The sequence below is a fragment of the Rhinatrema bivittatum genome, chromosome 4, assembly GCF_901001135.1.
Source record: "Rhinatrema bivittatum chromosome 4, aRhiBiv1.1, whole genome shotgun sequence".
NCBI lineage: Eukaryota > Metazoa > Chordata > Amphibia > Gymnophiona > Rhinatrematidae > Rhinatrema > Rhinatrema bivittatum.
Genome location: NC_042618.1, coordinates 25947758 through 25963415, shown reverse-complemented (window position 1 = coordinate 25963415; position 15658 = coordinate 25947758). Strand labels below are relative to the sequence as shown.

The following is a 15658-nucleotide window of genomic DNA, read 5'->3' as shown; positions in this document are numbered from 1 at the left end:
CTAATAATTTAGCTACTGTTGCCCTAAAAAATGTCTGTGAGAAGGTATTTGGGGCATACAAGTTACAAAGGGCCATCTTCTGTTGGTATAACATGCTAAACCCAATAACATACCTTCCTTCAGTGTCTTGAAGCTGGTAATCCACCTGAAAAGGCAGCTGCTTATGTAAGAATATAGCCGCTCCTCTCTGTGACTAGAATAGGAATAGCATGCACATTGACCAGCCCAGTCATGCTTTCATTTGACATGTCCATCATTTAAATGTCTCCTGTAAAAAAAACAAACAAAAACAAAAAAAAAACCCCTGGGATTTTAGGCGCTTAAACATATTTAGCAGCTTTTTGCTATGGTGAGTGGATTCCATCAACATTAAGGTTATAATATATTAACCTTCACCATGCTTCCACCTCAAATTCATCCAGTGCACAGTGCACAGTAAATGAGCCCAAGAGGTCTCCCAGCTGAGCCCCCCCCAGACATCTAAGTCAGACTTACTGACCTTTGCTTTAATTTGCAAAAATTGCAGCGCCCACAGCACCCATCAAAATCAGCAGCGTTATATCTGGCATTCACACTCACACTCCTAGTCATACCCTTGTACACTATTCCCCCCCCAGTAGATACCTGAGATCCTCCCATCCCCTGGCTGCTCCAAGGAACCGCTACCCCCTTTTTCCCTTCTGGAGTTCGTCTGTGAACATCACCCCTTCATTGCACAATATAACCTCTGCCCGCACTCTAACTGATCCAACACAAGATAAAGTGAATTTACAATGTAACCTGGAATGGAATATTGATTCTATAAAACTATAGATCACACAAATGAGCAATAACAAATGCATTCAAATGTAAGCTGAATGCGGTGGGGTTTACTTCACACTCTTGTGCTGTGTTTTGTTTTTTTGCCTTTGAATGAAGACCTTCCCAAGAGCTCCTGATCATGATCATGGGTCTTTCATCTGAAGAAAACCATTAATATTAGCAAAACTGAACACTCCCATAGCTACAAATAATGCTGATTTGAATTTTCTCATTAGAAGATTTGGGTGTGAATGCAAAACTTGTGGCCCGCTGCAAAAACTGTCCCTTGAATCACCATGTTCATATAGAACCTGCGCAGGCCAGGCCTTGGAACCAAAACCGGGACAGCTGTAACACCCTTAACACTTAGATTTTAGACTGATCATCTCCATTGAATGTGTGAATGAACATGTTTGAGAAAATGGCTGCCTCCTTTCCTACAATTCATGTGCGGCACGGCGACTGGCAAGCACTAGCAACCCTCATCTGAGACATTAAGAGAAGACAGGAACTCTGCTGCTTTGCTTTTCTTTGCAAAGTAGGGCACTTTATTCCCATGATGTACACAGAGTTAGGCCGGCAACAGTAGGGAGAGCTGAATACCTCTGCAAAATAACTCTGAATAGGGCACGGACATCTCCTTCCTTTGAGCTGCCACATGGGATGAAAAATCATTAAAAAGGAGGATCCTGCTGCCCTTATATTCAATTTGCTCTTATTGACGATACACTTGTAAAATCTTAGTTTTGTGAATCCAATTGAGGATCCGAGTCATCACTGGCCGGGGCTTTACCGTCTTTATACCGCGGCGGGCCTAAGCATGCACCCTTTCGCACCCAAGATGTCATCTGGCAAGGTAAGGCTCAGGCACTCAGGAAGCCATTGCTCCACAAAATTATAAAATCTTCTTCACTGAGCGATTCCAGCAGCCCAACAATTTTTATATTGTTTCGTCAGTTGCGACTTTCTTGATTCGCAATATGTTCATTTAGAACAGCATTTTTCTCTCTCAGATCGTCAATATATCGCTCAGCATCAATCAAGCAATCATCTTGAAGCAAATTGCATTGTTCAGCAAGATCCAGTCTCTTCTTTTGCCCCTCCAAACCTCCTTTTATTGCCTCCAACGCAGCTTGTATTTTGGTTGAATGTTCGCCTAATGCCGATGACACACTCTTAGAAATTTGCTGTGGAACATCTTCTGAGATAGCTGTTTTGTCTGTGCCGTCATTCCCTGCCATTTTTATATCTCATCCAAGGTGCGTTGTTTTTGTGCTCATAACCACGCAAAATTCACTTCTCTTGCTAGCAATTAAGCTTCCTGCTATATTTTAAATAAGTTTTCTATTTTCAGTAAAGTAGTTACAGGCACTTAGACTTCAATAATGTTGACTTTTAGGAGAGGCGTTCTGGAACTTTAATCCCCGTCGTCCGATCAGACTCACGTCATAACTGGAAGTCTGAGATGAGCTTTCTAATAAAGTTAAAGATAGTTTCTAATTGACTATCCTTGATATGATTTTGTTTTATTCTATAAGGGTAAGGACAGAGTAGCCTATGTTTTGACTAGACTGATATTCCAGATGATAAAGCCATAGGGATGGGGGGGTTATTTAGGCAGGTTAGTGAATTGATAACACTTGCCCTCACACAGAGCCACTTTGTGTTTTATTGTGAGTACATATGAGAAAATTATAGCTTAATCAGTTAGTGACAAGGGAAGTGATTCTCATTCCTGGCAATTTGTGACATTTTTAAACCAATTAAAAAAAAAATATATATATACACACACACACTCATTATGAAGAAGCATTTCCCAGCCTTTCTGTTTATCAGGATATTCCCAGCGATTGTACATGAGATCTTTGTGCACACACTAGATCTTGTACATTGATTGTACATGAGATCTTTGTGCACACACAAGATCTCCATTGGATGGGATTCTTTCTCTGGCTCATGCACTCGGGGTATAATGAAAGGCAGACCTGTTGCATGAAATTGCAGGTCCGGGTTGGCAAACACTATTATAAAGAATCTAAAAAATATAAAATTCATAAACCCTATGTAAGATAATGAAAGCAGTCTGTGCCACTGTGTTCTTTTATAAAGAATCTAAAAAAATATAAAATTCATAAACTCTGTGTAAGATGATAGCAGTCTGTGCCACTGTGTTCTTCTGTTTTAAGGCTATCACTGTTCACAAGATGGACAGTGAAATGTTGAAACAGAGCAACATCTGTAAATATGTGATACTGGGGAACAGTGAATGGGGTTAACGCACTGCAATTTTTTTTTTGTGGCAGGGTTTTGCAATCTGCTAATTTCCTATATTGCGCAATACATTTATTGCTGGCTTATTTGTAATATAATGTAGATAAATCTTATAGCACAACCTTAAGAGTTATTTTCTAAAGCAATACATTTAGTTCTCCGTGGATACCAATGGAGAGGAGATAGACCTGTGTCAAATAACATAGTGCTTGGCCTAGGCAACCTTAGTGAGATAATGGCATGGTGCAGGGCTTCTCAGAGTAACCAAGCTATGCAAATGAACCTTGTTTTTAGACTAAACACATGGAAAAATATTTGAGTATTCACTGTTGATAGCCTTGAAAACCAGACTTCTTTGCAGCCCTTGTGGAACTCCCACCCCAACCTAGCGCATAATTCAATCACATAGCAAGAGGGGAAAAAGCCGTCCTTGGAGCCACAAAGCATGCAGGCTCTAGAGATCTTCCTGCTGTCGTTGATTCTGCTTAATTCATGGGGCTGGGGGCAATTTTTTTCTTTTCAGTCCTGCGGAAAGAACCTATGACGGCAAGGTCAGAGTGACTGTGGAAGTTGTAGGGAAAGGAAAGTTTAAAGGTGTTGGCAGAAGCTACAGGATTGCCAAATCAGCGGCTGCAAGGCGAGCACTACGAAGCCTCAAAGCGAACCAACCTCAGGTGGCCAGCATCTGAGACTCCTCTGCAAACCAGGAAAACCAGAGCTAATGCTGAATGCAACAAATGGAAAAGAGAATTTAATGTTTAGTAACAAAATAGATGATGGGGTGGGGGGGAGGGGAAAAGAAAGATTAACGTTGTATATACAATTTTTTTAAATAATTGTAGTTTAATAATCTTTATATATATATTTTTTTTTTGCGCAAGCACAATCTTGCCTTCTTTCCTCACTTTCTGCTTTGTTTAATCACATGAGTGCTTTATTCATAATCTTTAGCAAGTATTTTGTCAGGTCCGATTTTTATTTGTTTTACTTGTTAGTACAGCTGTGCTTACGTGTTAGGCTGAAATCATTTGCTAGATGTATCTAGATATAGATTTAAAGCCATCTATATATAGATATATACAAACATGTACACGTATATTCTATATGTAGTGCTTGTTAAATTCCTGACTCTGTGCACTAGTGCCAGTCACGAAACAGTTGAGAAACTGTAGTGGATAATCTGGCATGAGCGAAAAGTATGCCAGTATTGTCCTTTCTTTCCGCGTCGTCTTGGTATCGGGATGACATTCCCAGTCACTGTTGCACTTAATTGTTCGGGACAGCGAAAAGTTGAAATGAAATGACTGGCATGCCAGATACCCCCATTTTCTGCTGCCATATCGGATCGTGTAGAAAGGTTCTTGCCTTAAGAGACCCTCCTTGATAATTCTTTAATTTGTAACCTTCCTCCCCCGCCCCCTTTTGAACAAACTGTTTTACATTCCCTTCACTTTATTATGCATCGTGTGATGAAAAAGGCTCTAGATTTTCAAAGTTTTAGTATGGGTGTGACTTAAATTATTACAGAATTCTCATGAAAAATGGTCTTCATATGTCTGTGTATGTATTGAGGTTATTTTAACAGTTTGGAGGAGGTGATGTAGCTATTAAAACCATTTGAAAATAGTGTAGGGCCCGGTTTTCCAAGACTACAGTAAACTCTGCACTAAACGTTCTCCTGGTTGGGGCAATGCCATGACGGTTCATTTCAGAGCTCATACTTTTTGGCCAGAAAACTAATCTTGGACATATCGCACCTAAAACATGCTGCAGATTTTGTAATCAATTGGTTACTTGTTTAACAAAATGGAGCACCTTTATACTTCGGAGATTTCTCCTAGGAACTTCTTACTGTACTTTTCACAATGTTGCATGTGTATGTCAGCAACCAAAGTTGTGCTGTTGTGTAAGCGATGGGAATTGCTGTTTGAGAAAAAAACTGCCATACTTTGGTATATCTGTGATTTAGGTCATTAATTTAGAAAAAACAAAAAACAAATCGTATGTTATAGGCTTTGCCGAAGTTTCTTTGATTAGACCTTGTAGGCACTGTTCACTTGAATACCTCAATTTAAATTTGATTTCTTTGTTTGCATGCATTGTTTTTCTTTTGTTTTGGTGCTATGTTTTATGTATTATGCTTGAAAAATGTTAATTTTTTGCACTGTAACTATAATACCTCTTAATTTACCTTTTTAAAAAGTTGGGGGTCTGTCTTTTACTCCCACCAGCATATCAGTAGAGGTTATGCTGCAGATTTGCCCCATTGGTAATGCTTGAAGGTTTGAACGAGCTAAATAAGGCATTTTTAATGTTTTTCTGCGCATTGGCCCGAGCTTGCTCCTCCTAGAAATGCTGTGTTTAATTGCAAATAATTACTGTTTTCCCGCCCCCCATCCCCGCCCAGCTCTAGTTTACTCATAACACGAGTGATCTGGGATATCGAACACTTCACTGGATAGAAAACGACAAAAGATTTACTCTCTTAAAGCTTTTGTTCTCATCTTAATGGATTCCTGTCAGTTTTGCAAGCAAAATTAAATTTGTGTTTGATTAGAGTAGTTTTAGTGCTTGAATGTTCTGAATTACATCTTCTTTTCTCTCCATTACCGTGACTCAAGAGCCTCAGAGGAATATTTTTAATCATTTTATGTCTTAGAATTGTCTGTCGAAATAACAAAATCAGTTTTTCTCGCTTGTGTGAGGAATGTTGGAGACATTCTGTTTGCTTCTATTTCATGGTCTTCCTAAAGTGGTAACTCCCATGTATAATGTATCGTTTCCTTGGTGTACTGGTGTTGGATAGGGAGGCAGTCCTCCAGTACAGTAAAGAGAAGCACTAATCAGCAACCCATGTTAAAAATTAAGTGTTTTTGTATTATTAGACTGGATTTCTAGGGGTTTTAAATTATTGATAATGAGACAATTTAAAAGGACCCCCTCCACTGGATGCCAGCTAATACTTCTGATGGAATGGCAATGCTTAAAGGATATCTAGGAATTTGCTTTGACCGTAAGACAGAATGGCCAACAGATAATGTGCCCTGAGCTGTCCCAGATCCACACTTGTACACTAACTGTAGAGCGATGCAACATTGCAAACCTGTAGAATAATGTTTGGTGTCTGTTCCCAATCATTGCATTTAATCCAGTATGAGACAGAAGTGACATACTCTGCCTCTTTCTTGCCCAGGAGCTCTCTCTGGGTAATGCTGACACACTTCCAGGGAACTAACAGCTACTTTCCTAGCGTGTAGCAGATGGACTCAGGACCAATGGGTATAGTGTGCTCCTGACATCAGCCCTAGTACATATACCCCTGCAGGTAGCCCTGCTCTTCAGTATGTTCTGCCTCCATAGCAGTTCAGGACTCTATCAACGCTTGCACAGCATTAGAGTATTCTAACTAAAGAAATCCAGAACAAGAAGAAATCTTACCTCTACAGACAAGCCCTGCTCTCCTGCAGTGATACCTATGGGTCCCTCCCCCAGTTGAGAATTCCTGAGGTGATATCCGCGATCCCTCAGAGGTAGGCCTCGGTCCGGCAGCCGGTTCCCAGCGTGAACTTAGCCCTCGGCAACGGGTGTGGCTGAGAGGCAGCGGGTGCAACTTCGAGTGCGGCTGTGAAGCTAATTTTCCCTCTCCCCGCGCAGCCGGAGACCGCCCGGAACGAGACCAGGAAACGCCGAGACAAGGTAAGGTAGAACACTTCCTAAAAGTCTCTGGTCTCCGAGGCTCGAATAGCCGCACAGATCGCCAGTCGGCATCAGTGCTACCGGGTTGATCAGCCCTATCCAGGCTAGACCCCGGTCCGACACGAGGATCCTCCCACATGGAGACCCTCCGAGGTGGTCGCCATATTGCTCGCTTGGTCGCCATCGCTATTTTCACTTGATCGCCGTCCTGTCCGCAGATTCGATCTGTGTGCACAGAGGTGAGCCGTGTGCACACCTGCGCGCGCATAAATGCCATGCGCACAGCAACGCGCACAAGGGTGCCGGGCGCACAGCACATGCTCAACTGTGCTGGGCGCATAAGTAAACCCCGTGCGCACATCAGCGCGCGCATCTTATTGAGCGCACATCCGACCTACACGCACAACTTGGCGCACTCGGAGCACATAACTAAGCCTCCCAGCGTATACTTGAATGCACAAACAGGAGTTTTCTGCAATCTTACGCGCACAAATCATGGCACCACCGGACAAGAAGCTCAAGGCTCAGGGTCTCTGCGCAGCATGAAGAGGCCACGGCCCTGTGTCTACAGTGCAAGGAGGCTCTGGGTGAACCAGGCCAAGGTCCTCTCCAGCCGGCACTGGGATCTGGATCCACCGACAGTACACCGGATCTGGCTACCCCCAGCGGAACCCTCCCTCAAACGGGTTCCCCGGTGATGCAGTGCCTCTCAATTTAGACCCAGCATCTTTCTCCTGGGTAGAATTCCTCAGAGGCCTACATACCTTTGTCCACATGCAACCGGCACCCCCGATGACACAACCAAGCCTCTCCCAGAGGACCCTAACATCCCGGGACCCTCTAAACCCAGAGAAGTGCCCCTCCCGCCTCAAAGCCCCAACATTGGGGACACGGACATCTCGGATGAGGATCAAGACTCCCTGGAGGATGGGGAAATCCCTCCAGGAACGGAACCTTATCGAATCATGAGGCGGTTCTTCGCTAAAGACGAACTTTCAGACCTCGTGGCTCACAGCCTGAAAGAGCTCGCTATCCCAGGCACGAGTGCCGCAGGGAAACCGAAGACGAACCCCCTCCTCGAGAGACTCCGTCAGGCCTCCCGCTATTTCCCTTTGCTGAAAGCCGTTCAACAGCTGTTTAACCTGGAATGGGAGGCTCCGGAGACCACGTTCAAGGAAGGTCGGACCCTGGCAGCCCTATACCCCCTGGATCCCGCTGCCAAAGATCTCCTGGCATTCCCCAAAGTGGATGCCATGGTCTGCGTGGTCTCAAAGCGCACTACCATCCCAGTCGAGGGAGGAGCGGCACTCAAGGATGCCCAGGACAGACGTCTGGAATCCATCCTCAGTCATTCGACGTATCAGCTATGTCACCACAGATCACGGCCTGCTGTGCCGTGGTGACACGTGCCGTCTTATCAAAGACCAGGAACGCCACCACACCCGTCGAAGCACTAGAACCAGCAGTATAATTCCTCACGGATACAACCTCTGACCTGGGAGTCCAGTTGGACACCAGACAGGACAAGGTCATTCTGATTCCTACAAGGAGAACAAAACTGATGAATCAATTGCGAAACCTGTTAAGCAGTCTTTGCCCCAAGGTGTGGGACTACCTCCAAGTCCTCGGTCTCATGACATCCATACTGGAAGTGGTTCCATGGGCAAGAGATCACATGCGACCCCCTACAGCGTTCCCTTCTGTCACGATGGAATCCAATGTCCCAGAACTACTCCATTCGCCTGCAGCTCCCGGAGGAAGTTCGAACCCAGCTACAATGGTGGCTACAAGAAGACCATCTAAGCAAGGGAGTAAGACTATCCCCGCAGACCTGGATCCTGCTCACCACTAATGCGAGTCTACGAGGGTAGGGAGCTCACTGCCAGGAACTGACCGCCCAGGGGCAAAGGGACAAGGAAGAGTCGGGATGGAACATCAACCGACTGGAAGCACGGGCAGTCAGGCTAGCCTGCCTACGCTTCAGTCACAGACTCCACGGCAAATCGATCAGAGTCATGTTGGGCAATGCCACAACAGTTGCCTACATCAGCCGCCAGGGAGGAACCAGAAGCCAACAGGTGTCCCTGGAAATAGACCCCCTAATGGCATGGGCGGAATCAAACCTACAAGAGATCTCAGCCGTCCACATCGCGGGAAAAGACAGCGTCACTGCGGATTACCTCAGCAGAGAAAGTCTAGACCCCAGGGGGAATGGAAGCTGTCGGCCACAGCCTTCCAGTTGATAGTAAACCACTGGGGAACACCAGCCATGGACCTCCTGGTAACCCGGTCCAACGCCTAAGTTCCCAACTTCTTCAGTCGCAGACGGGAACCACAATCCCAAGGGATCGATGCCCTCGTCCAGGGCTGGCCACAGGAAATCCTGCTATACGCCTTCCCTCCATGGCCGCTACTGGGTGGGATCATCTGCAAGATAGAACACCACAGGGAACCAGTTCTTATAGTGGCCCCGGATTGGTTAAGAAGGCCGTGGTACGCAGACATGCGAAGACTACTGACAGGGAGCCCTCTCCCTCTACCTCCACACTGGGATCTGCTCCAAAAGGCCCAATCCTCCACGAAGACCCAACTCGATTCTCTCTTACGGTCTGGCCATTGAGAGGACATGCCTGAAGAAGAGCGGATACTCGGGGGCGGTGATTGACACTCTGCTTCGAGCACACAAGTTTTCCACATCTCTAACCTACATACGAATATGGAGAATATTCGAAGCCTGGTGTGAAGACCGTGACATCCTCCCACGGACAGCCAAAATTCCCACGATTCTGGAATTCCTGCAGAACGGCTTACAGAAGGGGTTGTCTCTCAGCTCCATAAAGGTGCAGGTAGACGTGTTGGCCTGCTACAGAGCCAAGGTGGAGGGCAGCAGCCTAGCCTCTCACTTGGACGTCTCCCGCTTCCTGAAAGAGGTCAAACAGATCTGACCATCTCTGAAGTGGCCGGTACCTTTATGGAATCTCAATCTAGTCCTAGACTTCCTAGCAGGAGCCTCCTTCAGACCCACCCACGGTCTGTCCCTCCGACTACTAACATTGAAGACTGCATTCCTAATGGCAGTTTGTTCGGCCCGTTGCATCTCCAAGCTTCAAGCACTGTCCTGTCGAGAGCCGTTCTTCAGGTTCACACCAAGATCCATACAGCTACGCACGGTCCCCTCCTTCCTCCCAAAAGTGGTTTCTCACTTTCATCTAAACCAAACCATCTCGCTGCCCTTTGCCAGATGAGCATAAGGACTCTGAAGAATCTCGCCGCCTTCGCCATCTTAACATCGGCAGACTCCTAGTCCGATACCTGGAAAGGTCGGAAACCGTACGAAAGATGGACCACCTATTTGTCCTTCACAGCAGGAAGAAACAAGGGGAAGCGGCCTCACGGGCAAGCCTCCACCTCTACAGTTCAAGGTCCATTCCACTAGAGCCCAGGCAGTGTCATGGGCGGAAACCAAGATGCTGTCACCCACCGAGATCTGTTGGGCAGCGACATGGTCCTCCATTCACACCTTCTCTAGGTTCTATCGCCTGGATGTTCAGGCTCGGGAGGACACCGCAATCGTAAGGGCAGTACTAAGTGGGCCACAGGCAGCCTCCCACCTGGTTCGGTGGTAGCTTTTGTACATCCCATTGGTCTTGAGCCCATCTGCTACACGCTAGGAAATGGAGAAATTACATACCTGATAATTTCGTTTTCCTTAATGTAGACAGATGGACTCAGCATCCTACCCATGGCTGCCGACAAACACGGAAACCTTGGGTGACAATCCCCGAGAGCAAGACAAACACGGGAAAGCCAAGCCTCCCTCTAAGACACCCATACCCACCGGGTGTCGGCGTTTCTCGGTTGAGTGCACTGGTGGTCTCCAGCGAATAACCACATCAACCAGTTCAAGTTAAACACGTTAACCAAGTTATGCAAGTTATTCAATCACACATATATCCACAATTGCTTTTCGAAGAGAATACTGAAGAGCAGAGCTTCCTGCAGGGGTATCTGTACTAGGGCCGACGTCAGATTGAAATCTGACTCCGTCTCCAGCTGCTATCAGGAGTACACTATACCCATTGGTCCTGAGTCCATCTGTCTACACTAAGGAAAACGAAATTATCAGGTAAGTAATTTATCCATTTTTTTTATTTGATTAGCTGTTCCACGGAGTGTTTAATTACTACCACTAACCCCAACAGCACAATATGCTCACTTATAGAATATGGGATTTTTCACACTGTGAAAGAAAAGAAATAAAAGATTCTGTTTGTATAGTCTGTATTTTGTAAGTGTTCAGTGATCCCTTTGTTACTAGACAAAGCCTACAAATTTGACATTAGAAATGGGTACGTGGGTGGTTGCCGATAACGTTTTTTGCTGCTGATTTTTTTTTTTATAAATGACTTCTAGGTTTTTATTTTTTTTTCCTAATATGACCTCATTCAGACGTGATTCGTGCCCTCCAGGACAGTAAAACCATGCTTTGTGCACTATTCCACTGTGTCCCACCCATCTCGTAACACAATTGTAATATTGGACAGTGTTGTAAAGACCTAAATCCAGTCGAATGCGATGCCAGGCTAGTGCTTCCTGGAGCACTTCCTGATATTTTGGAGTAAAAAGGACTCTGCTGCCCACTTTCAAAATCAGTCCCACAGATAAATGTGGGGGGTTTTTGGCATGAACCTTTATTTTTTGGTGATATTAATTTTATGGTACTGTACTTTAAACAGTTCTCCTAACTATGCTGTGTTTGTATTTTAAGGCTTCTTTTGTTTTTTGGGGGGGTTTTTTGCGCTGTTCTGTTTTTTTTGTTTTTTTTTTCATGTAGCACAAATAAGCATTGCACTTGGTACCATGCTTTACCTCATTTCAAGGAAAAATTATGCTTAACCAGGAGGAAAAAATGTGGTGTGGCCTTGCTGCTGTTTTGATTTACAGAATTTGAAAAGAGAAAAAAAAATAATTCTAATGCCTACAATGTACCATTTATTTGCACAACTCAGATAGGTCATCAGAAATGTCTGTGGTATTTTCTTGTTACTGTATAACAAATACAGTATGTTGCAAGATTTTTTGCATCAGTTTTCATTGTGTTATGAATTAAATTTGAATGGCCACTGACATTCCTTCAAGTTAAACCCTACTCCTCTAGAATGTACATGTACAATTGAAAGCTTGCGGCCCGATTTCCCTTTCTCGAAGCATGCAGGAAGCAAGGGTGGTGGCTTCCAGTAGACTTGTTCAGCAAGAAGCTGCCGACCTTGCAATAAACTGCCCTAGTCTGTTCTCCTGATCCGATGTTCTCTTGTGACCACACTAGCTGGGCTACAGCCGTATTCTCAGCCAGCCTGCTGACAAGTAGAAGGAAAGGCCGACTTGGTACACTCGATGTATACAGTGCCAGCTTGAATCTCCTCGTCAGCTTCTGACTGTAGAACCAGCGCCATTGTATTACAAAGTATTAAGAAGTAAATACCTCAATTTCAACACCAGCCTCTTAAACTGTGCTTTACACGTTTGGCGGAGAGAAAATCTATGCCTGAGTTCCTTTATCATTTACCTGGGGATTTACTGTGGAATTTAAATTGGAATGTGTTTGCATCCTGGAAATGGAAGGTTTCAGGATCTTTGTTTTTCACATTTAATAGTCTGCTTGTGTAAAAGGAAGCAAGCTGATATCGATAAAAGAGCTATCAATATCATTTGTAGAGTGCTCCGCTGGCCATGAATACAATTTGTCTTTCAAGAATCATTTGTAATGCAAAAGTTTCTGTACCCTGTGCTTCATTCAGTACGTTAATTCTTGGTTTTCACAAAGCTGTTTTAATTTGGATGGCTACCACAGACAGATTGCTTTATAGATGCACTCATAAACTTCATTCCAGCAGCAAAGTAGTATGTAGCAAAAAAAAAAATGTGAGCAAGGTTGCAAAGATTTAGATGTTTTTAATGTAAATTTTTTTCAATTTAAAAGATGGGTAAAATCAAGTAGAACGAATGATGAATATGAATGGATGGACAACAAATCGTTTTCACTGTCACATGCTGCAGCCGGCTTTAAGGGACAGAAAATGTAACTCATTCATACTGTAATCATGCTGCAGAAATTTGCAGTCTGCACCTTATGGATCCCCATTATCTTTTAATAGGGTTTTTTTTTCCTTGTAATAACTGTAGCTGACTATATCTCCAATAAAGTTATGTTCTGGTTGTAAACAGTGTGATTTGTTTTTCCTCCTGGTATTAAAAATGTTGCATGATACATAAACCTGGCACTGTTAACAATGTGGTTATCCTTTTACTTTTCCGGTTCAGTATGTTAAAGCTGTGTTAATATCTTCAAATGACAGAGAAAATGATGACTCTGGCAGTCAGTAAAGGCTCCCATGGACAGCATGATGCCCTGGCACTCAAGCCTTCTTTCCACCACTGAAAAATTGTAAAGGATTCCTGTCTCTGTTTTTGTTAATTGATGAAGTAACTTACTGTATTTGGCTGACTTTTAACTTCTATACAGACTTAAAGCCTGGAACATTTGCTTCACTAGTCAGCTGTCCCATGTTCCATAGCACATAAGAAATAAGAAATTGCCATGCTGGGTCAGACCAAGGGTCCATCAAGCCCAGCATCCTGTTTCCAACAGAGGCCAAACCAGGCCACAAGAACCTGGCAATTACCCAAACGCTAAGAAGATCCCATGCTACTGATGCAATTAATAGCAGTGGCTATTCCTTAAGTCAACTTGATTAATAGCCATTAATAGACTTCTCCTCCAAGAACTTGTCCAAACCTTTTTTAAACACAGCTACACTAACTGCACTAACCACATCCTCTGGCAACAAATTCCAGAGCTTTATTGTGCGTTGAGTGAAAAAGAATTTTCTCCGACCCTCCTTATGCAGGATAAGGGGCAGTTCTGCTCTGGCAGGATCCTTTCATTTCAGCCATTCTGAGCATACATTTTTGAACGGTAAATCTAAATAAAACAAAGCATACCCTTAGGTGAGCTATATAACAAGTCTTCTGAAGCCAGAACAATGCTTGGCTGCATAGGTAAAGGAAAGGTAGCAGAAAAAGGGAGATGATTTTGCCCCTGTATAGATCCTTGGTGAGACCTCACTTGGAATGCTGCATGCAATTCTGGAGACTGTACCTTCAAAAGGACATAAACAGGATGGAGTCAGTCCAGAGGGTGGCTACTAAAATGGACAGTGGTCTTTGTTCATATGGGGATAGCCTTAAAGATCTAATAATATATACCCTAGAGGAAAGATGAGGTAGGGGAAATATGATAGAGATATTCAAATAGCTTAAAGGTTTCCATATACAGGAGGTGAGCCTCTTTCAGTGGAAAGGATGCTCTAGAATGAGGGGTAATGGGATAAGGGTGAAAGGAAATATTTCTTTAGAAAAAGAGTAATGGATGCATGGCATGGCCTTTTAGGGGAGGTGGTGGAGATGAAAATATCTGAATTCAAGAATGCAGGGGCGCTCTGACGAAGTGAAGGGAATTATAAGGACTATATAAATGGATGGATGGGCAGACTAGATAGGCCAAACAGCCTTTTTCTGCCATTATGTTTCTATGAAGAGCCCTTCGCTTGAATTTTAGACTTGGTGTCTTAGGGCTAAGAAGAGCTCACAAGCTACCCTATAAATGAAATTCAGGGAAGCTCAGGAGTCCTGTAGCTATTGAAGATCATATGAATAAAGCTGCTATGTTAGCCCAATGTTGAACAGTGGCGATGTATCTGAAACACTGCCATTGAGGGTACAGATATTCATCATCTCTAGGTCTTATCATTGAGAGGTCCAACCTTGGAAGCTACAGAACCAAGGAACAATCTTAGTTTAAATTATATATGATCAGCTTTGGTTTGGAGGCACATATATTCAGTCAATATCTAATAATCCTTGCCATATATATTGGTAAGTACAGTTTATGCATGCATGAAGACCTTGTGGGATAAGGTATTTTCTCACCCTACTTTACAAAGCTTGTAATCAAGATACAAGTAAATCTGTTCAATCCTAGTATTTAGCTGCCCACTGAATTTATAATACGGAAGCTTTCAATCAACCAATCCACCCCTATGCTGTGGAATGTTTAAATTTGACTGGGAAAGGTATACTACAAAACATTGAAATATGGAAAACATTTTAATATAAAATAAATTAATTTCTGTAGTACTGAGTTTAGAATCCTGACTAAGAATCGAAGGAAAACACAAAGAAGAAGAACAAGGATATAGAGAGGTTTCAGCAGACTCTGGATACTTTATAATAATACATCTTTAAAAACACTAAAATAAGTAACATTTCACAGAGAAAATCTGCCTAACTGCATGTCAGACCTGTTCTGTATGCCTGTTGACAGGTATACTGAGGTATGGCTCTTCAAATGACCGCCCTCTGAAAGAACTTTATTCCAGCACAGCCAAGCTGAGAGTCAGGAGACTGGGAAGATATGTCAGATCATCCCAGTAGTATTGGTTGCCATGGATTGAATTATGCCTTTTATTTCTTTCAGTCTTCTGAGTCACAAAATGAAAGTGGATGAGGTTTTGGACCACGGTATGCCATGTTGCAATGGCCAGAGCTTGTTTAGATTTACAATACGTCTGAAAAGATATTGCAACATGCCACTGGCCAAGCAGCAGCTCGGTCAAAATGGACGTGGTAGACTGAGCTAATCCAGATTTGAACTGTATAATCCAGGGATTTACAAAATGGGTCAGGACCCCAATTGGAGTCACAAGTGCCGCAAATGGTAGCCCTCTTCAGTTGCCAAAAGCAGCAGCATTCATAGTGGAAGACAGTATAAAGTATGTAAGCCAGTAAGTAGTTGGCCCTACAGTGGCCCCACCCTTGCATGAGTTTCTGT

At 43.7% G+C, this 15658-nt stretch overlaps 1 protein-coding gene across 1 annotated transcript in view; it reads left to right on the top strand.

Moving 5' to 3' along the window:
- Window positions 1-3848, top strand: part of LOC115089277 (endoribonuclease Dicer-like) — a 54136-nt gene extending 50288 nt beyond the window's left edge. The window contains exon 8 of the mRNA XM_029597399.1: window positions 3596-3848. Coding sequence (XP_029453259.1) covers window positions 3596-3761 — 166 coding nt within the window. The 3' untranslated portion in view covers window positions 3762-3848. The remainder of the gene's footprint in view (window positions 1-3595) is intronic.
- Window positions 3849-15658: the final 11810 nt, after the last annotated feature.